This window comes from Cylas formicarius, unplaced genomic scaffold (genome assembly GCF_029955315.1).
Source record: "Cylas formicarius isolate icCylForm1 unplaced genomic scaffold, icCylForm1.1 PGA_scaffold_2__14_contigs__length_35257938, whole genome shotgun sequence".
NCBI lineage: Eukaryota > Metazoa > Arthropoda > Insecta > Coleoptera > Brentidae > Cylas > Cylas formicarius.
Genome location: NW_026844319.1, coordinates 30755533 through 30780620, shown reverse-complemented (window position 1 = coordinate 30780620; position 25088 = coordinate 30755533). Strand labels below are relative to the sequence as shown.

The 25088-nt window shown below is 34.4% G+C and overlaps 3 protein-coding genes across 5 annotated transcripts in view; 1 reads left to right on the top strand and 2 right to left on the bottom strand.

The window, feature by feature from the left end:
* The window catches only part of LOC132697860 (FK506-binding protein 2), a 38196-nt gene extending 30276 nt beyond the window's left edge, over window positions 1–7920 (bottom strand). The window contains exon 1 of one of the 2 annotated variants that reach the window (XM_060663570.1): window positions 7646–7920. In XM_060663570.1, coding sequence (XP_060519553.1) covers window positions 7646–7833 — 188 coding nt within the window. In that variant the 5' untranslated portion in view covers window positions 7834–7920. The remainder of the gene's footprint in view (window positions 1–7645) is intronic. The other variant, XM_060663572.1, reaches the window with a different exon arrangement.
* Window positions 7921–9851: 1931 nt separating this feature from the next.
* On the top strand, window positions 9852–22149 carry LOC132697859 (uncharacterized). 2 transcript variants are annotated; one of them, XM_060663568.1, is made up of 3 exons: window positions 9852–10058; window positions 19466–19582; window positions 21887–22149. In XM_060663568.1, the coding sequence occupies exons 1-3, from the start codon at window positions 9886–9888 to the stop codon at window positions 22011–22013; spliced, it is 417 nt and encodes a 138-aa protein (XP_060519551.1). In that variant the 5' UTR covers window positions 9852–9885; the 3' UTR covers window positions 22014–22149. The 2 variants fall into 2 exon arrangements, with proteins under 2 accessions (XP_060519551.1, XP_060519552.1); XM_060663569.1 differs by lacking the exon at window positions 9852–10058 and adding an exon at window positions 13330–13532.
* On the bottom strand, window positions 13999–19373 carry LOC132697858 (uncharacterized). Its single transcript, XM_060663567.1, has 2 exons — window positions 19147–19373; window positions 13999–15325 (listed from the first exon to the last, which is right to left on the bottom strand). Exons 1-2 carry the CDS (start codon window positions 19365–19367, stop codon window positions 15079–15081), a joined length of 468 nt encoding a protein of 155 aa, XP_060519550.1. The 5' UTR covers window positions 19368–19373; the 3' UTR covers window positions 13999–15078.
* Window positions 22150–25088: the final 2939 nt, after the last annotated feature.

Here is a 25088-nt window from a genome sequence, read left to right as displayed (position 1 = left end):
AAGTTTTTATCCGCCAGCACCTCGGAAACTTTTCGGATACTCCCGGAGTTTCGGTTAATTTAGACAAGTTGTTAAAGCACATTTCACTCTATCGTTAACGGTTACGAACTTCGAACCGACATGCAAAAGCAAAACAAAACTTCGGGGGCTGCTGTGTCTCACCTGGGAAAACGACGTACTTTTTTTTTTAATCGAATAATCGAGTAATCTGATTTGATCCAACTGTTTTTTTTCGATATTACAATTATAATTAATTTATATTGCATTCGAGCCAATCGATTTTCTTTTTTTATTCTACCCCAATTTTTGAAAACGTTAGATAAGACTATTGTATATAATATTTTGAAATTCAAAGTGTTCCAACAATGATAAATTGACGAAAAAAATGTCCAAACACAACAGGGAAAATCCAAAACTGTCGATTTTGAGACCACGTTGCCTTTTAAGTTATTGAAGTAGTTCTAAAAATAAGCTTTTCAGTTAAAGCTATTTTGAAAATTGAGTTTAAAATTTAACTTTTTTCATATTTTATTTTGATTTGTAGCAGTAGGTCTTGATATCACACAATATCCAAGTAAACAATTCAATACATTAATAATATTAATAATAATAATAATAATAATAATAATAATAATAATAATAATTATAATAATAATAATAGATATACAATTTAACCACTTATTGTAATGTAAACATTAAATAAATATTAATACAAACAAACACTTATATTCAAGGAATACTAAGTTAAAACTTGACCAGTATAAAAGTAATTTTTTTGTCCATGCATTTTTATTTTATTTTTATTCTTTTACCTCTTTTTGATGGGCCGTTTGTTTTACACTTATCAGTTGAGTCAACCCAACCCTTTTCCGGGGTATCATAAGTGTCGAACCAGGTTTCATCCATGTAAATAATTGCCCTTTGTTGTTCTCTATAAATCCTAATTTTTTCTAGATATTCCAGTGGCCATTTCCGAATTCTAAAAGATTCCATTAAAACTAACCTTCGGTCAATTTTTTAAAATCTAAAACCCATGTGTTGAATAAAACTTCCACAAAGTAGTTCTGCCACATTTAACACCGGTTTCATCTTTTTCAGGCCTCCTAATTAAGATATCTAATATACTTTCATCTACACTCTAGAAAATGTCAACCTCGCTTCCTCACTCACTGAAATGGGATTATTCACAATTTTCCACACAGTTGATGTTGGAATTTTCGTCAATGTGGCCGTTTCTTCTAAAAATACTTGCTTACTGGCATCACGTTCAATGAGAGTCAAATAAACATTGTCTATAACTTCCTTAGTCTCAATAGAATAGTGTTTTCTACATGTTCTGAGATACACTAGACTCCCACATGTTTTGCATAATTCGCACACGATTCAACACACGCTGTACTACACACGAAATAAGAATGGTTACTAATAAACTTAAACTAAGTAGTATACCAAACCAAAGAATATTAAACACAGGTAGGTATAAAATTATTTTCTATTACGGACCACAATTTTACCTGAATTTAAATTCCGAATCTTTAGGTAATAATCTTGTTGCATTGTATGTTAATGACCACACTTGGATAATCCCATTCAAAAGCAATTGGTCACTTTCTTATATCTATGAACAGACCATACCGTTCGATATTACTCAGCATGAAAGAGGTAGCGGTACTTCATCGAGAGTACAGCGGTCCTTCTAAAGAACGAGTGAACACGTGCGGGCATGATAGATCGAAAGGTCTGAACTCAACATGAAATAGGAATAGGACGATTTATTTACTAAAGTCATATAACGACGGCACCTTGGCGCCATATTTAGTTTTAAACAAATTAACGCTTTACACCACCACCGAGAGTTCATCTGAAATTTATAGAAATCACGAAACTATGCGCCCCCACCCCCCTTCAAATAAAGCGGTAATCTCCCCGGCTACTTTAAAATTTATGAAATCGAATGCATAAAATCTAAACCGCACCATTATTTCCGGATTATTGTGCGGCAGCAATATTGATAAATTGCCCCGATAAAATGTCTGTTTATTCTTAATTTCGGGCTCCTGTGGATTACATTCGTATGTCGCAAACCGTACGCAGTTGACCCGAAAATTAGCGTTTGAATTTTGTCAAAACTGTAAAAAAAAGCAAAAAAAAAAAACAATTTGGCGTGCGAACAATTGTTGAATCGCAGACAAAAACTTTACATGCTAACACAAAATGTTATAAATGTAAATAAATATAGGAAATGCGGAGTTAAATAATATTTTGAATTTTAAGAAACGTATATTTTTTAAATCAATGGAAAGAAAGGAAACATTCAAAAAATACTAAGGTATGGGGAATGCTTAATAAAATCGAGAGAGGATTAAGTAATAGAAATATTGTTTGTTCCATTTAATTTTTTAACGAAAATTAATATTTATCATTTTGACACACACCCCCATATAGACGATTCGAACTGACATCAAGACAAGCATCAGATAAATATAAATATAATGTATACAGGGTTTTTCACTTAAAACTCCGCACGCCAATAAGTCCAAAACGAAAAGAGATTTTTAATTTATGTAAAAAGTAGTCAAAGTGTGGGGTCAAGTAGATATTTCCTAAAGTTTAAAAAATTCGATGCCTGCAAAGAGCTGGGCGTCGCGACGCGTCGAAAAATTATTCGATTGCAGAGACTTTGGAAATACGCGCATACAAAAGTACATATTATTTAAAAACTTTTTTGTTATTTACTCAAACTTATTTACTTTACCCGTTTCTAAGTTATACCGATTTAAAGTAAACATTTCTTGATTAATAAAAAAATGTGATTAACGCTTATTTTTACAAGTATGCCTTGAATGTTAGTTACTATGGCAACCATTGTTATCGCAGTTGTTTTAAGTGCAATTACAAACGTAAGTTGTTATTGCTGTATCAAAAAATTGTCACATGTTGTCACAAGAAGTATCCAAATTTGTTCGGTTTAAAATAAACTAAGAATTATTATGTGAAAATTGTGCAATTTAGCAATGAGGAAAAAGTAGACATGTTACTGGTGTTTGGAGAATGCAGATGCAATTGTAGAGAAGCAAAAAGAGTTTACGCACGGCGTTATCCGCATAGAAGAGTCCCCGATGAAAAACCTTTTCAAGTTTATGTAAAAACTTAAGAGAATATGGCAGCTTCATAAAACCTAAAAGAGAAAGGAACAGGACGGCTACAAATGATGAAAATACTGCTGCTGTAATTCAGCAGGTTGATAATAACCCCAAGATATAAGTTCTTCGTGGAGAATTCTACATAGAAACTCTTTTCACCCGTACAAAAGTAAACTAGTTCATAAACTAGAACCAGGCGATTATGCTAGAAGAATGTATTTCTTAGCGACATTGTCCGATTTGTATAGCTAAGATGCAAATTTTCTCTCGAAAATTTTATGGAGCGACGAAAGTCGATTTCAAAATAATGGAATCGTTAATAGACACAACTGTCGTTTTTGCTCAGAAAAACCATCCTCGTTGGATTACAGAAAGAGGTAACCAACGTATTTTTAGTATCAAGGTTTGGTGCGGCATATTAAATGGATTCCTTATTGGACCTTACTCTTACGAAGGAACTTTAAATGCAGATCGCTATTTAATATTTCTTCAAACTACACTTCCGGAACTATTAGAAGAAATGCCTCTTGACACTAGAATGAATATGTGGCTACAGCAGGATGGAGCGCCCGCACATAATGCCCAAATAGGAACGAGGTATTTGAACCGAGAATATCCCAATAGATGGTTTGGTACTAATGGACCGGTAAGGTGGTCGGCGAGGTCCCCGAACATTACACCACCAGATTATTTTCTTTGGGGCTACCTAAAAAACGTTATCTATGAAGAACTTATCGAAAATATGACTGATCTCATTAACAAAATTAGTGCAGCGTGTGCCGCTATCACAAGGACTCTCCTACAAGTGACCCAAGCTCATCTGTTAAAAGTTTTTGATAGTTGTGTTCGAGCAGATGGACATAATTTTGAACAAAATTTTTGAAATGTCTTATTATGTAGTTAATTGCAATAATAATTTTGGTTATTAACTTGTAGGTATTTTACTGTTTTTTCATTTATTTATCATGTTATCAGAACTAAATCGATAAAAAATAATAAATAATATCATACTAAAATAGTTGAAATCTATTGTTTGTAATTGCACTTAAAACAACTGCGATAACAATGGTTGCCATAGTAACTAACATTCATGGCATACTTGTAAAAATAAGCGTTAATCACATTTTTTATTAATCAAGAAATGTTTACTTTAAATCGGTATAACTTAGAAACGGGTAAAGTAAATAAGTTTGAGTAAATAACAAAAAAGTTCTTAAATAATATGTACTTTTGTATGCGCGTATTTCCAAAGTCTCTGCAATCGAATAATTTTTCGACGCGTCGCGACGCCCAGCTCTTTGCAGGCATCGAATTTTTTAAACTTTAGGAAATATCTACTTGACCCCACACTTTGACTACTTTTTACATAAATTAAATATTCCTTTTCGTTTTGGAGTTATTGGCGTGCGGAGTTTTAAGTGAAAAACCCTGTATATAAATATAAAAATCTAGGGTACTAAATAGAAAATGTTGACGAAAAAATTACCATCAATCCGAAAACACTCAGCATAGGCCACAAAACAACCCATCACTGGGTGACTGAGTATAAAAGAGAGTATCTACTAATGGATTAATATAAAGGGTGTTCCAAAAACATATTAGTTTGGTTACCGAATATTTGTCAATCACCCTGTATTTTTGATAGTAACTTTAAATTGGTTAAAACTTTTATATTTACCATTTTTTTCTAGAACAAATAATAAATGATGTATATTAACTTGACACACTATTTGGAAACCCTCCATAGGAAAGGCACTGCTTAAAGAAAATTAAAAATCGCATAATATGCTGTTAATATGACATTGACATTGTTACAAAGCATTTGAATGTGTTTTAAACTTCTCTTATCCACTTGTACTCACTTCTGTGATATTACAGTTTATGATTTGTGTTGTGCGGATATCAATATTAAAGGTAAGCATTGTGAACAAGTGTTGTGTAACATTTTCACTTACTGAATTGGTCGACACAAAGCGTGAATCATAGGCAATTGACAAGTTCTGGAACACGCGTTTACGATTAAAAGAGATAATCTTTTTTTATTATTATTATTTTTATTCATGGTCCAGAATGAAAAAATTTCAAGAAGAGCGTTTTTATTAGGAGGTCTATACTATGACTATATTATCCGAAAATCAAGCAGAAATAAATAAAGAAATGCAATATACTTATAAAGCACCAATGCAAATACAGAATATAAAATTTTTGATAATGCCTATAGCACAACATTAAGAAATCAACCTAGCAACATTAAAATTAAAAATATACTAACTTCTAACTAGGTCAGATTAAGTACACTCACACACCTATATCAGATGAATTTAGATCATGTAAGGAATTAAAAAATAGGTTTTCTGAAAAAACTCCGCTTGAAATATTTTTTATGTTTTTTAATGACGAAGTGATTGATTTGATTTTAAAATTGTCAGTAAAATATGCTCAAAACAATAACCGCCATCAATTCTCGTTGTCAAAAAATCAACTTTTGTAGGCATTTTATTGTTCTCGGGTTATCATTCATTGCCACATATTTAGCATTATTGGTCTACCGATGAAGACAAAAGAATTGATCTTATAAAAAAACGTATGAGCCGCAATAGAGTCCAATTGATAAAGCAAAACTTGCACTTACCTGACTATAGTCTGTTAGATAAAAATGATAAATTAGACCCTTCTTGATGGCATATTTTCGTTCAACTTATAAATAGAAATGGTACCTCACTTTGGCCGCCATTCCTGGAAAATGTTTATAAGGGGTAAGCCAGTTCGTTTCGGCTTCAAGCATTGGTGCCTTGGTTCATCTGATTGGTACCCATTTTATTCACTTCCATATGGTGGTGCTCAAAATAAACCTCCTTGGTCTTGGCGGTGACGTTGTTATGAGTCTACTTTCCATTGTAGATAAGCCAGTAAATCATCAAAATTTTTTTTTCATCATTGAAACTATTTGTACATTTAAAAACTAATGGTTATTTTGCCACCGGTACTTTCTCGGAAAATAGAACAAACAGAAAAAGACCACCGATCCTATGTTTCCGCATATGAATAGGAATCAGAAATTTATATTGTCCGTTGGCACGACAATTCAGTTGCAACTGTGGCAAGTAATGTTTCCAGTGTAGATCCTGTCCAAAATGTAAAACGCTATAATAGAAAAGAACGGAAAGATGTAAATATACCCCAACCTTATGTAACTGTCCAATACAATAGATATATGGGTGGGGTAGATTTACATGACAACGGAACTGCTAATTACAGGTGCCAGGTATTTGGAAAAAATGGTGGTGGCCTTTATTTTGTAACTCACTGGATAGTTTAGTAGTGAATGCATGGAAATTTTATAGAAAAAAATAGATTTTAAATCTTACATTGCTTTGCGACTTTTAAAAACTGATAAAACAATTACTCAAAGAAATCTTGCACCTGCCATATTTGAAGTGCGTTATGATAATCATGATTGTTCATACTAATAAAGCCCGAAGGAGATGTAGAATCTGTCACAGTCACACAATTTAGGTTTGTAATAAGTGTAATGTGCATTTACATACTTCATGCTTTATAAAATATCACCACAAATAAAACCGGGTGTTACCAGTGGTGCGCTCACGCACCATAAAATATTATGCTTTTTTTTTGTATCAAATCAAGTTCTATTTGGAAAACAATCTACTTTTAGTTGTTTTCTGTCGAATTTGAACTTTCTTTTGTATATATGTTAATGTTAATTTATTTAATGTTTTTTTCCAGGGGTTCGTTTATGCACCAGTATTTTTTTGTATGTTTCGAATTTTTATCTAATTTTTTTGAAACATGTAATGTATTCTTAAGTGCAACAAAATAAATAATTTCAGAGCAAAAAAAGTATTTTTTTATGCTTAGGATAATATGGGTTAAAATGCCTCCCTTTGCGTTGGTTGGAATGCGAGTACGGCAACGCAGAGTTTCTTGTGCTGTTATCAGCCTAACTAGTGACACTGAGTAAGCACCTTCGCCGACTAAATGGTTGTTATCCGACTGACGAAAGTTTTATGAAATGAAAGCGTCTATTAAGCTTGGCGATTTTTTATTTCCACATCCCCCCACTTTGTCATCATTTTGCCGATTTAGCCAATTAAAAGCTCTCGCCGTTGCAGAAGCCTTTAAAAATTAAATTAATGACTGCATTTAGGGACGGTATATACAGCGGGAACCATTCGAATTCGAAGCAAATAGTTGTAAATATGGTTGCAACATTTATCAGTAACAACTTGCCATTTAAGATAAAAAACATATTGAAGATGACGCCAAGTTACCTCGGCCAATGAAAATAAAGAACGTTTCAAAAAACACTTGCTCCGCCGCGATAATAGTACCGATAATAGTACCGAATCCACTAGAAATTTGGAAAATTCCCGAATCGTCCGACTCGGATACCGCAAAATTGGTTCTTCGTTTACCGTTAATTGCACCGACGAGGCAATGACCCCAAATTAAAGCAAAAAAAAGTTGCGCCGCGGACTTACCTCGAGTCGAACTTGGTACCGTCCGCCAAAGTGCCGGTATAGTGCATCGTGAGCATGTCACCGTTTTTCGATTTGATTTCGCACACCTCCGGCTTGAACAGGGTGTCGATTTTCAGTTTCTCCTCTTCGCCGCATCCGCCCAAATTCGCGACCACCGCCAGCACGAAGAAAACGATCACGCGATGCATGTTGACGATACGCTATTACACGTCGCACGACAAACCCGGTTTGCACGAAAAAGAGGATCGGGGCGACACCGCTAGCGTGCCACGTTATCCGTCCGGTGACGTAGCGTCGATCGTCCTCGTCTACGCGCGCGCATCAGACGAAGACGGCGAGGGGCGAAAGCCACAGGTACGCCGCTCATTGGTCGAGGTCTCCATGTGACTGCGTGAAAACAAAAGTAGGTTGACACGCTGCGATTACCGTTATTATTGGGATTGTGTTTTCGCTTGCGGGTGCGAATTCGATTTGTTTGCGTAGTACCGAGATTGGTTTGGAAAAAAACGGTTCGCATCTCGAACGACAGCCTTCGTCGGCAAAATGCTCGCGTCGCATTGTTATCGTTTAGAGGTTGAGAAAAATAACCAACGCAAGCGTAAAACGCATATAAATTATTACGGTTATGGGCATATCTAGACCGCTCGCGACCCAGGGCTGTACCACCCGAAAAACCGATTTTAGCATCCATGGTGATTTTTAAAATTGGCCATATCGGTTATCAGTCAAAATTCTAACCTAAAAGGCATATTATCGCTTAATAATATAAAAAATGGAAAATGAAATTTACACTTGTTTATAGCGTTGTACAGGAAGGTTGTTGTGATAGCGCTGAAATTACATTGTTCATTTGGCAAATAAATTTATAAGCAGTCCATAGAAAAACATTCGTTCAGCGTTGCATTGTCGGTTATTGCTGTCATTTTAACACTTTAGTTAAGTAATTAATCAAATTAAAAGAAGAAATTATGCACAGCAAATTTGCTAGTTTGCACTGTATATGCAGTTTTTCTTAAAATTAGAATCCGTAACAAAGAATAAAAGCAATACCAACTTATTATTATTAATAGGACCTTTAACCTAAATTGCGATGATTTGCCCAGTAAAGCCTCTGATCCGCGGAGCAAATGTTTTGGTGAAAAATCGCTTAATAATCTAGGACTATATAACCACGTTTTAAATACTAGAAATATTTGTTATTTCTGGTTCTTTAAAGACCGTTAGTTTTTGAGGATCGCCATTATTTGCCGCAAATATTTTTTTTGTTTATGAAGTTTTTACAAATGTAAGCAAAACTTAATAATAGTAAAGATTGCCCGACGTGGATACCTTGACTGACGAAGAGGATATGAACGATGACATAAATCTACAAGAGTTTATACACCTGAATGAGACTCATCAGATAGTGAAACCCTGGAATTCAAAACAAGACGTACGCTTTCTGCAAACCACAGGCTTGCTTCTACTTTCAAATGGAGGAAAAGTCAGATTGAGTACACTCACACACCTATATCCGATGAATTTAGATCATGTGAGGAACTAAAAAATAGGCTTTCTGGAAAAACTCCGCTTGAAATATATTTTATGTTTTTTGATAACGAAGTTTGATTTGCGACTTTTAAAAACTGATGTAACAATTACTCAAAGAAATCATGCACCTGCCATAGAATGAAGTGCGTTATGATAATCAAGGTCACCTCCTCATGATTGTTCATGCTAATAAAGTCCGAAGAAGATGCTTTGTAAAATATCACCAAAAATGAAACCGGATGTTACCAGTGGCGCGCTCACGCGCCATAAAATATAATGAGTTTTTTTTTCTATCAAATCAGGTTCTATTTGTGAAAAATTTACTTTTAGTTGTTTTTGGTCGAATTTGAACATATATGTATAAATTATATGTTATATGTTATGTGCCCCAAAACATTATTTAATGTTTTTTCCCAGTGGTTCGTTTACGCACCAGTATTTTTTTGTACGTTTCGAGTTTTTTTGACACAAAATAAATAATTTCAGACTAAAAAAATATATATTTTTTTTTATGGGTTAAAAACGACAGCTTTAAAGCAAAATGCGGCCCTGGTTCAACCATTGAATCGTTAACATTGGACGTGCCGAATGAAACATCGGATGGATTAGGAAACAGCTCGGCGATTGGCGACAATGGCCATCGTAGAAGGCAATCTCGGCCTACACCGGCGGCATTGCCCGTCTTAATGCTCGCGCGTTGCCGTTGAATCATGAAAAGGCGTCGAGGAAAACGAAAGTTTCGCACGACAGTGTCCAGGTACGGCCAGTATCGGTTACGTTTACACTTTCCTTCGGCGATTTCTCGCGCGTTTCGAGAAAGAAGACCGCCCCCACCGAGCACTTTCTCTTCGTGGCACACGAAGACGACCTCAGGAACCCGACGGTACGTAAATTCGATGTTGTACCGGGCGTCCCAAGTAAAATATCGTGCGTCATACGGTGCAGGCGCAGAGATTGTAAACCGTGCGCCAAATAAAACCCCACCATACGATCTGGAAACCTGGAAACCCGTAGGAGATACGAAAAAAAGTTTCGTACACAAGTTTCTTGGACTCGCCTCAAGATTTAAAATATTATTATTTTGTTGATACGGGGTGTTGATAAGGTAAGTTTGTAAATTATCTTATATTAAAATTTTACTCACTTTTTGAGGTTTAAAATCACACCCGTATTCTTGTTGAATTTGAAGTTGCCATTTGATAACTTATCGATGCCAGATGAGCATTTTAATTAAACTTTATGGACCGAATTAACGAACTCTTTAGTACACTTTTTGTTTTCTGGATTTATTTATTCAAATATGTTACCTTGTTTAATTAACTTTATTTGTTTATTTTTGTTATAAGGTACTAGCAGAAATTACCCTGCTGACGACATTTTGAATGCTGACGAAACTGGTATTTTTAAAGGCAAATGGTCTCTTGTATCAGTGTGTGCCAGTATAAGTTCGTATATCAGATTTACTATCGCATTCTTTGAGTAGCCTCAAATGTTCGATTAGAGTTGGATGATTTGGCGATGTGAAGTGAATTTTAATTTTACGTACGTTTAATAAGGCCTTTCATTCATCATTTTAAAATTCAGTTTAGGAATTCGGTTAAAGTGTACACACTTTAACAGATTAAAGAATAGTAAATTATAGAGTTGATTTTTTTCAAAATTTCCACGTATAACCGACACCCTGTATTGTATTATATCTTGAAAAGAAGTAGTATCATGTCTGTGCTATTTAAAAAATACCTAACATTGCCAACAAGTGAACTAATCTTGGCAGCTTTAAATTCAACAAGAATTTATTCAGGCGTTATCCCACACCTCGAATATCTCACAAAGTAAGTAAAATTTGAATATAAGATAAATCCCAAACTTACCTTACTTTTTGTCGTAGAATTGATGTCTGAATAAAAATATGGCGTGTTCCATTTGAAAATCTTGAGATTTTGTTAATTGAATTCGCCATAACGGCACCACCTATTTGGGACACCCTGTATAAGCTGAGGCGTACCTGTCAAACTGATTGAGTAGTGCATCATCTCCCTAGTCAGTGCTTCAATTTTCGTTGCAATCGGGGGCAATCAAAATATGAAGAAAAAAAAACACATTACCTCAATTTCTGTCTAAACTATGCAAAATTCGAATGGGAATTTCTTAAGAAACTCACCTTTATTTTAACCAAATATTCAAAAAATATCGAAATCTATAGGGTGTTCCATTTAAAATTACAAAATTGATGTCGGTGGGGACATTTTTGGGACACCCTGTATCAACAAAATTTTAATAATTTAAATCTTCGGAGAGAGTGGATCGTTTGATTTGGCACACGGGGTAGCTACTGTACTTTTTATTTTTGACATTTAATCAATAATTTTTTGATAGAAATTGATTCAACCACCTCACCACGTTAGTGAAAACCCATAAGCCTTTATTTTGTATTTGTATTATTTTCAGCAAAGTATATGCAGCCGTTTCGCATTTTTCCGCGTTTAACGGTAATAAATGATATACCCTTCGGGTTTTATGTTTAATTAATAAGATATAACTGGTGCTAAAGAAACGTTGCAGCCACTTGCCATTTTGAACATTATTCTCAATTATCGTGGCGGTTAATTAAACCCAAAATCTGAAGGTTTGCGTCGGCCAAAGCAAAGCGTTTAATTGGCGATATTTATAACGAAAATGAAGCCAAATAAAAATAGGAAATACTGGTATTATGTATATAAATAGACAGCCTTATAAGCGTCGATTAACGTATTAATATTTATTATAATCCCATACCGTTAAAGACGTTTTTTTTTTCTACAAAAAACTTGCAACTAATGTCAGTTGTTTCATTAGATACGCAACAACATCAGAGAACTTGTAATGACGATCATTTTCCGCCTCACAGAAGAACCAATAACCTCCAAGTATCTCGATTGTGCTCAACAAATGTTTAGCCAGTTTAGCAGTTTTAATGTGTATCATGTGATGTGACCATTTCAAACGATAGCCATATGAGTATGTAAAATCGTATTCGTTCCTTTCATCTTAATAGTAACTGCTATGAAAGAAGACTGTGATTACATTGGTGCTTTCATAATGGGCGTCTGGTCGTTTGATCTTTAACGTGTGTTTCACGAGACGAAAAAGAAGAAAAATGTAATTTTCTCACATGGACGTAACCTACGATGCATAATCAACCGCCTTTAATTTTTTTTTCTTTCTTTTCTTTTACCGGTAATATGAAACGAACTCGTTGGATAATGGAGAAACAAATAAAGTTTAAGGGAAATAGAAGAATATTTGTGGAAAACAAGACGCGAGCCCATATACAACTAACTGACTTCTTTAATAGTTCCCCTTGCTGCAGGTTAATAAAAATTGGGAATAACGAAGGTCTAAAAAGTAATGAAATGGCCATTTTTGCAAATGAACATAAATTTTGTGTCTTTGGGTGTATTTCAGCTATTACATTTCTGGTATCCTCAGTGTTCAGACAAAATAACTTAAACTCATTTTTATATTTATTTATATTTCAATCTTCTCCATTTTCCAAATTGATCTCCTTACTGATTTTCCACACTTTCTAAAGCATACGAAAAGTTTACATAAAAGAAACATCCAAAAATTTAATGCAGTTTCTTAGCAACCGTTGAATCTTTTAAGTTGACACTAACCGTCATTGCTTTGTAGAATAGGGACACATATGATTGGCTGCAAACTGCATCATTTACAAGGGCTCTGTAACTTTTTTATTTAACGTGTGAAGAAAACGTCAAATACAAATAGTAAGCTATTTGCAAGATATGTTTTTTATTTACAGGGTGTTACAGAAATCATCCACAGATATACCCTATATCTACATGTACCTAAATAGAATAATATTCTAGAATTTATAATTTTTATCTTAGATGACTGTAAAGTAGATAGTCACCAAAAATCAAGATGTTTTTTTACAAATGTCAGCGACAGTTATCAGTTACAGATTTAGCAAAACTTTATGATACAAAATGTCTTATTTTTGTACGTATAAAAAAATACCTTGCAAATAGTTTACTATTTTTTGAACAATTTTTGTATTTTGTATTTGACGTTTTTTGTCCAAATGTTAAATAAAGAAATTAAAGGGGGGTGGGGGGGGGCGTTATAAATGATCACCCGGTACAGTTATTTAAAAAGAAGCTTTCAGGATCAAAGGATTACTTAATCAACAAAAAACTTCATTCAGCCTTGGCTAATTTTGTATTATCGCGCGATAAGATAGGTCGTCATCGAACTGATTAAATTTGCCACAATATCGCATACAGTTCGAAAAAAAAATTGTGCGTTGTACCATGGAGACGGCCAGCAGTGGTGATTTGCGTGGTCCTTTTTCGAGGTTAGTGAACCGACCTGCTCCATAAAGGTCAAGGGCAAGTTAGACCACACTTTTCAATCTATTGCGCAGCCTCACTTTGACGGCCATTTTTATTTCGTTTTGTCAAATCGCTAATCGAGTCGGCGTGTTACTTTTCTGCAATGACGTCACGCTCGTTTTTAATAACGTATTTTTATATTTATACCAAAGAATTTATCGCTAAATAGAAAGCTAATCTTTATTAGTATAAACTAGGTAGCTACTTTTTATTAAAATACGCTTTTTATGTTTAATATATAAACTTTAAAGAAAAATTAAAGAGCTGCTCACTGTCTTCAAAATCTGAACTAAATTGTAAGATGTCTTTATTTATATTGTCTTCTATGCTTTCGGCTATTTCGAAATGTAATGAAATAGAACGTAATAAATTGTTATTTTGAACTAATTTTTTTATGGAATTGTCTCAAGAATTGTTCGTCGAAAAAGATTGAAAACACTTATATGCCGCTTGTTAGTGTGGGCGGATAAATTCGTAGGACGGTCCTGGAATGGTTAGGGGTAAAGGTCTACTCCGCAGGGTATTCTATAAGGGGCTGCGGGTTTGGAGTAATAGAGAGTAGGCAAAGTTAATCAAGGGGTTGGTTGTAAAAGCACTATATTTCTGGTCTAAGTACAGCAATTGATTGTTTGTTGCTTACCCTTTGGGTAACAATTGTTATAGGTTTCGTAAAGAGTAAATTGGTGTCAGCAAAGGCCACAAAGTTACCATCTCAACAATCACTATTTGTTGTTCAGAATCAGAAAGAATGATCCATTCTCAAACCCATAATACCTAAGTTTGGATAATATGAGACCGTGGTCGATCGTATCGAATGCCTTGAAGTAATCAGTCAATACAAGAAGGTGGGCTAAATAATTTACGAAACCATTTTTACACAACTGGAATAAGTTTGTTGTTATTAAAGTTCAAATGGATCATTTAGATTTGCTGCTGTTTTGGTTCTGGTCAAGGGAATTCCGATTTCGGTCTTCCAGCTTTGAAGATGCTAGTTTTGTTCCATGCAGATATTTATGGTATTAATAATGTTGGATCAATAAATGGGCTACAGTATTTTAGCGAAGATTCCGTTATTTTATATGCGGCAAAGGCCTAGGAATCCAGATTTCTGTCACCAAAATCACGTCAAATGCGGAAATATCTACTACTAGGGACCTCAAGCCGATAAAATGTGAGCTATATTCATATAAAAAAAAGAATGTAAGTCTTAACGAGCAAGAGCAGACAAAAACAATGTGAGAATAATATTGTTTTAGTTTATGTCTGATCACTATCGTTAAAAAACCTATTTGGATATTAAAATTTGACCGGCAACGTGTCAAAGATTGCCCGTACCCATCTTTAAACTTATGATGTAATGTTGTAGGCTGCTGATCTTTCTATGGTAGCAATGAAACCACTTTTCCCCCCACCACATTTTAAAAGTGGGAGGAGTTGATACTTTATTTGCTGCCCATTCTTAGGTCCTCATGTGGTATCGAAACACACTACAAAAATTTTCTCAGAGTTTTAATCTCGCTTGAAGCACACGCAATTGCGGTAGTCCCTAAACACCTGCGGACATATCCACTCATGATCGTCACCTACGTGTTCGATGAGCTTCTTCGAAGCGACGACGATGGCGACGAATAGGGCCGTCGAAAACGTGACCACTGCGACGGAGAAATACGAACAATTCGGGCGTCGGTCCTTCGACTCCGTGGACCATCCGAAGAAGTCGAGGATATGATCGACCAGCATCGGTCCCCGTTCGTCCCTGAAATGGAATCAGCTCGACAACACCGCACCGAAATGCAGTGTGTCCCGCTTAGGAACTATTGTGCGTTCAGTTTACTTTGGCTGTAACTCTTTTGTTTTTAGATATATCAAGGTAAACAAAAAAATGTTGCTTGCTCCTCGTTTGTTTTATTAACGCTGCAAATATGGCGGAAAACTAATGTTTTTATTTTTTATCTTAAAAACGAAAACAGTTAAATAAGAAAAACAATTTTTATTTTATGTTTGCAAAATTTAATTACAGAAAAATAGTTTAGTTGTATTTCATAGCGATGTTTATCAATTATCTTCTAAACAATTTATTAATAAAAATTTCTGACACTAATAATAAAACAACAAAAAAAACATTTTATTTAAACAATATATCTCAAATAATATAAATTAATTTCTTTAGATATAGCCGAATACAATTGAAAACTCAATATGGTAGTTCCAAAAATAAGCGTCGAGCATAACTGAAGAACTGATTTTGAAGGTTATCTAAAATAAACCGCTTTCAAAATGATAAAGCCATACTATATACCTACCGTGCGTTCAATTTATCTTGATAACATTTTAATTGGCTGTAACTTTTCTGGTTTTGGAGATATCAAGGTAAACAAAAAATAAAATTCGTAGGCAAGTGTTTTTTCCAAGTGACGTATAAAACAAAACACTATCAATGTTCTGACATATAAGCCTACATCATATTTGTTTAAATGGAACACCCTGTATATTAAATATTTAAGTAATGTCTACTGTAAAGTATTTCCAAAGTGTAAGTCTCTCTATTTGCACAGGTCGTACTAGATATTTTTTTTATGTGTATTTTTCCTGCCTAGCGCTGCTACCTTCTTCTTAGGATAAGTGCAGAACCTTAGTTTTTGAGTTTTACTACATTATTTCCAAACTGAGTGGATTGATCACCTTCATATACTTTAGTTAGTGAAAGTTATGATTAAACTGAAAAGTACAAAACTACAAAAAATAAAAGTCAGTTGGGTCGCTATAAGCAGCTACGCAACCACAATAACATCACAATGAAAAAATGAAAAGGAACGATAGCTAGAATCTGTTTTTAATGAGACCGTTAAACTGTAAATAGGTAAGAAATTTAAATTTTATATCTAAAATTACAAATACTAACTAACCAATAAGGATATCGGTCTGGATGTAGTTGTGCAACTGCGCTTTTGAATATCGTTAGATTCAGGTCAGTCGTGCTTTCAAACTCTGTCGTTTTTATCGATAAGGCCAAAATGTTAATAAGAAGTTATCTTAATGATCGAATGCAATCAGTCGAGACAAGTCTAGGTCAATCAACTAGAGATACGGTTAGTTGCGGTGTGCCTCAAGGTTCTATACTGGGGCCTCTATAATTTACAATTTACCCCAGCAATTTTACCAGCAGATTCTGTAGTGTTGTTATTTTAACTATCGTGACATTTCGACACAAATAGAATTGAGAAATATGATCCATCCAGTCTTGCACGAACTAAGGGATGAAAAACAGGCGTAGACTACACACCTTAGTATTTTTCCATAACATTATTTTTAATAACTTCTTAAACGGAAATTAAGACAGGAATTGTTTAGTCAACAAGGCAGGTGATTTTCGGATTTAGTTTCGAAATTTTCTAGCCTATTTTTAAATTTGATTTGTATTATATACCATAGTATATTCGTAAATTTCGTATAATGGAAGTAGTCGTTACGTATCATCTTATAGGGGTTGAACTTTGAACAATTTTTAATAGCTTTCATTTCGTTTTCCTGCAATTTATCTATCTATAATATCTTATTGTATTGTATGTTGAATACAGCAGAATAAATGTATTATTATTATTATTATTATTATTATTATTATTATTATTATTATTCTTGAAATTTTTTGTAATGATTCCCTTCGATGACATAACCAATGAACACATGGTTACTTCATTAAGACACCAGACTTGTTTTAGCTGGAAAGCCAGGTCTTCATTTTTTTAGAACTTTCTCAGCTTCCGTAGATCTCAAACTGTGGGTCAGCGGTATAGCAATATCAATGATGTCTCTGTTTTTTTTTCTGTTTATAGTATAGCAGATAGAGGATCTATTTTCGAGAATTGATTTTGGTTCATATTTGTAAAATGCAAAAGCCCAGTTGCTGATGTATGATTTTTGCTAGTTGATTGTGCCTTCCTAAAGAAACATTATCTGCTAGTACGCTACACCCATTTCTATTGATTCTCCAGTATTGTTACAATTTATGTTTTTCATAATTTCTAGTACTAATGTATTGCGAGCATAACGCACTCAGTTTCAGGATAAAGATAGGCCTTATGAAGCCACTGTAATGATGTTTTGTCGATGAACGTGTCTTCGAGTGTCATAGGGTATTTACCATGAAGTGCGTTTTCCTTCCAAGTTTGTACTTCCTGATGTAGTATTGATGTTGTATCGGTTACTACTGGCATACCTAAGTTGAGTGGTGTAAATTTTTTATCAGCATTTTTTAAAGACTGGATGATTTTAGAGTCCTGGTTTCTGTAGATTTTTCTTATATTTAGAAGCTCCCTGTCACCTTCCTTTCTACGGATATAAAGCCGTGACGTTGATGAGTTGGGGTGTAAACATCTTAATTTTGTTAACATCTGGCGAGTTGTTCTATTTAAGGCTTCCGAGTCAGTATTGGACCATTTAACTATTCCAAAGGAATATGTGAAAATAGGTATCGCCCAACTATTAGGTCCGGCGATGACCTTTTTGCCGGTTAGGTTGGTGTTCAACTCTTTATCATCCTTTTTTTGCATTTTTCAGTGAACTGCTGCTTAAGTCGGGAATGGTCTACTTCCATGTTTTGTGGTATACCAAGATATTTGTACTAAGTCTGCCAGGCCTTCGAAAGATTCGTCTTCTTCACCTGATGGTTCAAGTTTCTCTTTCTTGATTCCTATTGTTGCTCAGTTATCCGATCCAAATTTCATCTTAATATCGTCACCTACTCCTTTGTCAAACGAATTGAAATGGTCGTTTGTGGACGTAGTTATATGCTACTGAAAGTTGCAACTGTTTGGGCTAAGTTTGCGGCTGATTTAACTCCTATATCGGACACATTGGTCATTGATCTTCTGACACCACGTGGTAACTTGTTTAACTAATGTCCATGCATTCATTTAAATAAAGTAGTATTTATTTATTTGTATTTATTTATAATTAAAAAAGTATTTATAAGTATAATGTATTGGTATGTTATATAAACCGTTATACACGATTGTATTCGGTAGTTTTCGATTGATAGTATCCAGTGTCTTGCCATGTGCATTATCCGGTCAACATTATAAAAAATTATTGTTGAACTGTCGCGTTTTTTTGACACAAAGGTTCAGATCAAGAATTCTAAGAAAGGTAAGTTTTAGTTTACACATTTATACACTTACTAACAGTAAATTTCATTTACGACGAAGTGTATTCAAGTATGTTGAAAACCAAGGCATTGATGATTTGGAAAGTTCAGAAGATTCCGATGCCAACGATGATTTACCTCTTGTCATCCTTAGCTGTCGTTGAACATGAAATTTAAAGTCCAAAGTCTCCAGGCAAGTTAGAAAAGACCACTTGCTATCGGTGAATTTACCTAGTAGCAGTTGTTACATTTTATTTTTCTACGTGTTCTTACAAGGGAACTGTTTTAAATAAAAATATCAGCTTGATGCTTTAATTTAAATATTTTTTGCAACGTTTTTGTTTATCGTGGCCTTAATACCCCCAGGGACCTTATCCCAGAATTGTTTGAAAAATTTACTGTGACTTATTTGAATGCGACTTACCATTACCTACCTGTAATATTGCCCGTCAACGAGGCACTCGTACACCCGTAGGAAATGGACGCAGACCCCGCACAGGCCGTCTCTTAAGGGCACGACTAGGTCGTTCAATATTATCTGAGACACTGCGACCGCGTCTTCGCGGTTTTTCGCCGCGAAAAGTGGGTACACGTATGACCCGCACGGTGTGGCGAACGCGAGACACGCGATCACCGGAAAAATGAGAATTTTCATCGCGCGAAAAACATGGAAAAAACTATGACGTTTGGTGACCTTTACGTCATTCTCGACGTATTGGAGGGGAAAACCGTTTTTTCTTTCTCTCGTTTCAGACTGGCCGACAACGTTTACGAGAGGATGAGCGCCAAGACGAGGCAGTACCAAGTCCCGGAGGATTTCGACCCCGCGGATCATCCTCCGGTGAAGATGCGACACGGTAACCACAACGCGTAAGTGCGGACGAGCAGAAAGAAATGAATTATTAAAATCCAACGATCCTCTACAAAAATTGTTGTATACATGTAGGCATGAAATCATGTCAATTTAGTTACCATACCAAAATGATCAGCAACAGTTTAGTTGTTTAGTACATAATTTGAAATGAAATTTGGCCTACAAACAAATAAGTTTCGTATAGGGTGGCCGCCCCTTCAAAGTTGTATCTATTATTTATTTATAAAAGTAGATGAGCAACATGCTAAATTTTTTACTGTAGCTTGCTAATAATTTCGATAAACAAATGATCTCATTGTCCTACAATTAAACTGGTAGGATTTTTCAGTCCTACAATTTAAAGTTGTTGACCTCACGATCTAACCTATAAATTTAGTTGAGCGTTTAATTTTTTTTTGTTCTTAAAATATTCCTACAGCCATTATCTATCATGCTGTTTTATACAAATGAGTTTAATTAAGTTTCATTATTATTTATAATTTAATAAATCAACATTTCTTTTTTTTGGGAGCAGTAAATAAAATTGATAATTTTTATTTTTTTCAATGGCTTATTCACTGGCTTATTCAATGGCTTATTCATCGTTTTCTCCAATGCTAACATCATCCTCGTCATCTTCATCACTTTCGACGGTATCCATTACGTCACTCACATAGTCGAATTCTGTAATCAAATTATTAAGAAATTAGTTAATTGCCGAATAATTGACGGGATTTTTTTTGACTTATTGGTTACCTGGATGTGTAGCAGAAATTTTAAATGGCACAACCTATATTTTTTGCATGTTTGTATTCAAGAGATCCATTCTACGTAGGATAGAATGGGTTTTCTCTTTTTTTTTTAATTTTTATTTAATTTTTGAATATTGTGTCTAGGAGGCTACGACCGTCATAAATACTATTTACCGGGTTACCTGATCATGGGAAAAAATATAAATAAATTTACTTGTCTAATGGCAAAGAGTATTTAATGTTATGAACTATTAATTTTTTAGGATAACCTAGTTTTTCAAATAGTACCCTGGTTGGGATAATTTTTTTTAAATCCGGTGTTTTTTTTGCAACATTTTGACACAAAAATTTTCAAAATCGGCTAAAAAAAAAGCTCACAGGAAGAAAAAAAACTATAAGTGAATACATTTTTATAAAAACAAAATATTACTTAGGTGGCTTTGCCTCTATTCATCATCAAGTGGGCATGATTGAAAATTCTGACAGTTTGTACATTGTTATCTGATTATCGATTTTGTCGTGTTATTGATTTGGATTATCATGGAATACAATAATCAATTTACATATACGGGAAATGCAGAAAAAACTCCCTACAGGCCCGTGCAATTTGGTGTCAAAAGACTTGTTTTAGGCAAAAAAAAAAACGAAAAGGCTGATTTTTCTTAAAAACTACTCAAAAATTTCGTATGTTATGTAATGATTAGAGTTTTAAAAAATATTCATACCATTTCAATTGCGATAAGGTACCGTGCGTTCAATTTTAATTTTAATTTTAATCGGCTCTAACTTTTGTTTTTAGAGAAATCAAGGTAAACAAAAAAAAAACAAAATGTAAGGTTAGTAGCCGAGTTTTTTTTCAAGTGTCGTATAAAATAATACACTATCAATTTTCTGGCATACGTTAGATATGTTTTTATTTTATATTTATTTATTATTATATTTTAGCTCACTCGTTTTTGACAAAGAGTGCCCCGGCTGACAAATAAAAATATGTTTATGTTTGACATGTTAGTAAACAACGTTGATAGTTGAATTATTGTCCCAGTCATTATTGTTAAAATGGTTTTTCGCGAATATAACATCCGTGAAAGGAGTGATTTGCTTCAAGTATACTTTCTGTATAATAAAAGTGCAACCGCAGCTCGTCGTCGGTATAAGTTAACTGGAGATCATTATTTACAACTCTTAGAGCACCAAATAAAACAATATATAGAAGATTTACCCCTAAATATATCAGCGCTGATTATATGGCAGCAAATGTGTTCAAGAAAATGGTGGTCACCTATGTCAGAACATTGATAGTGTTTTATTTTATACGTCACTGGCTACTAACCCTACCTTTTGTTTTTTGTTTACATTAATATCTCCAAAAACAAAAAAGTTAATATCAATTAAAATGTTATCAAGATAACATTTTAATTTCCACATAACCTGACACGACATAGTTAAGCAAAAAAAAAAAACGCCAATTTTTGCAGTATTTTGAGTTTTTTTTTGCACTCCGTCCGCTAGGCGTCGTTTTAGTTCCGCATGGTTTAACCCGAGAGCGTAACAGTATTTTGATTTCAGAGACCAAAGCGAAACGCAAAGGAAAAGAAGATCCAAAAACAGACTGTCGAACCGTCGAAGCACGGGTTACGTGTCGCCAGAGCTGGTTGAAGAGGCCCTTCATATGGGCCCCTCGCATAGCAATTGAAACCAAACGGAAGCGAAAACCGTAGGCGCATTTTTACCGCAAAGCCAAAGCTAGAAATGGGAGAAAACATTATATTTGTAATTATAAATGAAAATATATAACTATTTATGTATTACGTAGACTCATATGTATAATATAGACTCATAAAATCTAGGATTTTAATTTGCGACCTTACTTTTTCGTCCTAAAAAAAGGCACAAAGATATGGGAAAAAAGGAAAATATCACACTCATTTAGTAAAACCAAATATAATGTCCAATGCAATGTGGCATGATATTATAAATGGGCGTCACAGAAATTAAAAAAAAAAAATAAGTAGATCGTCCAAAACAAAATTATATACATTAGATATTGTAAGTTTTATTCATCAGCCTCATCGGCTTAACCGCTTGCTGTTGTAAATAAATAAATAAATAAAATTTCCCGAAAACGGCGATCAAAGAAGTATCAATCACTCCAATTATTTAAAAAAATCAAAAATGAAATTGCAACTTTGACTTAAAACGATCTCCTATTTTGCCATGTAACATTACTTATGACACACCCTGTATAATTTGGGATGAAATAAAAAAAAGGCAGATTAATGTATAATCCGCATATTGTAAGTAGAGGAAATTGTCGGTTATTATATTCTATTATAAATTTTAGTTCAGAAAATATTAGAAGCAAAATTATGAACCCCCTTGCGAAAAACATATAGTAATTGACATTTTTCGCCAGCATTTTCTTCCATTCCATTCCATTGATGGAATGGCCCGAATACGGTCCCTATTTAAATCCCATACAGCATCAATGGGCAGCTCTGAAAAGAAAGGTTCGAAGTCGCTATCCCGTAGGCAGTTATTGCGGAGAATATTTTCCAGATACAATGAAAAATGTAATTTCTAGTATAGTGATGGGAACTTTATAATATACATTAATGTCATTGTTTTTGATTTCATGTTTCACGGTTTCACTCGTTAAAAAAAAAATTGCAATGTTGTTTTGTTTTCATTTATCAAAGCGAGCAGAAATTCGATAGCCCATACCTGAAATCCTTTAACAATGAATGCATTGAATCATTAGAAGAAGAAAATGTTGGCGAAAGATTGAGTTACATTCAAATGTCAACTGATACACGTTTCGGTTGGTAGCATACTCCATAGGGCGATAAGAAATATTTTATTACACCCTGTATAAATCGGCATTGTCATTTAAATCGGATGATGAATTCAGAAAAAAAAATTGCAACGTAAAAAAGGTGGCAAATTCATATTGGTTTCGTTAATTTTATGCAGGAGTTTTTTTAAAATTTATATTCTGTTACAGTACAATAATTTTCGTACTCAGATTCAAATAAAAACGAAAATAAATAAAACTTGGTTTTCCCCTTTTTTTTTTCTGTAAATTTGCTATTTTCGCACGTGAGACATGCACTGCGCACCACAGAGTACCGACGCCGCACCTACAAGGAAATTACCCAACTGGCGGAAATCGGCGTACAATCCTTGCAATAATAATATCACAAATAAACAATCACACTAAAAGGTCGGTCACTCGCTACTAATCTGGTGCGCTGTTAGCGTCTGTTCCGCGAGATTCAAGTTTAATCTTCCGTCATGACCGAACCGCTCTCAGCCAGGCAATTGCTTACCGAAATATACGGGTAAGTCGTATATGACTCAAAAACTGAACGGAAACTCATCTCAGAATCTGTTAAAAATAACTGAAATTGGCTAGGTTCATATAACAATGACTTATGAGATATCGATAGACCTCTAAACTTCACTTTTGACCTAAAATTTGGAATGTCAAAAACAGTAAGACTTAGGTACAGGTTATGGTATGTAAAACACGTTTATGAATTCCAAAAAAGTTGCATAGAAACAACTTGTGTTGTTGGGCTTTTTTGATCATTTTTACAGGTTCTGAGATCACCACATCATACACTTTTTCAAGCATTGAAGACGGTTAAAACACACACAGAGCTGTGATTTATTTTTTCTGGAAAAACACATATATACCCCGTGATCTAAATTAGGTTTTCATCATTGGTAACTTTGCTATGAGTAGAGATGCAAAGTCGTTTAAATTAGCAAACTAATAGCATTTTTTCGACTGATTACGATGGTGAAAACAGAAAAACAATTGAATGTAGGCTTTAGAACAAAAAAGGAGGGAAATGTAATCTTTTTAAACGGAATGCCCTGTATACTAACCAATATTAACGTTCAGAACAACAAATGTTATATGCAATATGAACCTACAATTGAAAATAACCGAATTATCAGCACATTTTTCATATAGACAGGTGGCTATAAGTGGTTGCGAAATAAAACTTCATTTTGCTTTTATAATTTTATTTATAAATAGCAATAATAACAATACCAATTTTTACGACTTCATTACTTAAATTAATTTTACGGCGCCACTTATTCAAAAATGGTTTTTGTAGAATTAAACCTTTGAGAAAGAATAAACTTTTTCAATAAAAGGACACAACTAATTTTAGAACAAAACAACACTGCGATGGCAGATACGAGCGGATCGTAAACCACCTAAATTCGTACGGGAAAACACCGCATTTCAAATACCTCGACGGGTACTTGAATATGGCTTTCGCGGACACCGACGGGTAAGTCGTCCTCCAAAAACCAGCACGCCGGTGCACCACGATAACCCAAACATTGGCGCTCATCCTAACGTTAACCAAAACTAACCAATCTGCTTATCTATGGTAAAAAGCTGCGAGAAATCGAACTAAACTTGCCGTTTCGCTAAGTATGCGTAAGTATGTTTTACGCGGCAATAAACTTCGCGAAACGCTCCCTCGAGGGTCGTTGCAGCTTCGCGAAAGTCAAATTCCCACAACTTTTGCAGGCAAATCTTGAACCCGAATTCCAAGCTCCCCATAAATAATTCGTCTCACGGAAACTCTGATCGAGAATCTTTATCGGGTATCCGTTCGAAAAATATGTTCGCTTAATAATATCGCTAAAGTTGAAGAGTTCCTGGAAACTGGGCTAAAGTCGCAAATAGAAATTTGGATTTGAGGGCTTCTGTGGATATAAATTTATTTACAAAAGTAAAATAATT

Excerpts from the sequence above, each read along its gene's own strand:
- LOC132697859 (XM_060663568.1), top strand. The coding sequence starts at position 9,886 with ATGAAAAGGCGTCGAGGAAAACGAAAGTTTCGCACGACAGTGTCCAGG. Across the intron at positions 10,059-19,465 it reads ACGACCTCAGGAACCCGACG|ACTGGCCGACAACGTTTACG; the intron begins GTACGTAAATTC and ends CTCTCGTTTCAG. Across the intron at positions 19,583-21,886 it reads CGACACGGTAACCACAACGC|AGACCAAAGCGAAACGCAAA; the intron begins GTAAGTGCGGAC and ends TTTTGATTTCAG.
- LOC132697858 (XM_060663567.1), bottom strand. The coding sequence starts at position 19,367 with ATGAAAATTCTCATTTTTCCGGTGATCGCGTGTCTCGCGTTCGCCACA. Across the intron at positions 15,326-19,146 it reads GTTGACGGGCAATATTACAG|GGACGAACGGGGACCGATGC; the intron begins GTAGGTAATGGT and ends ATTCCATTTCAG.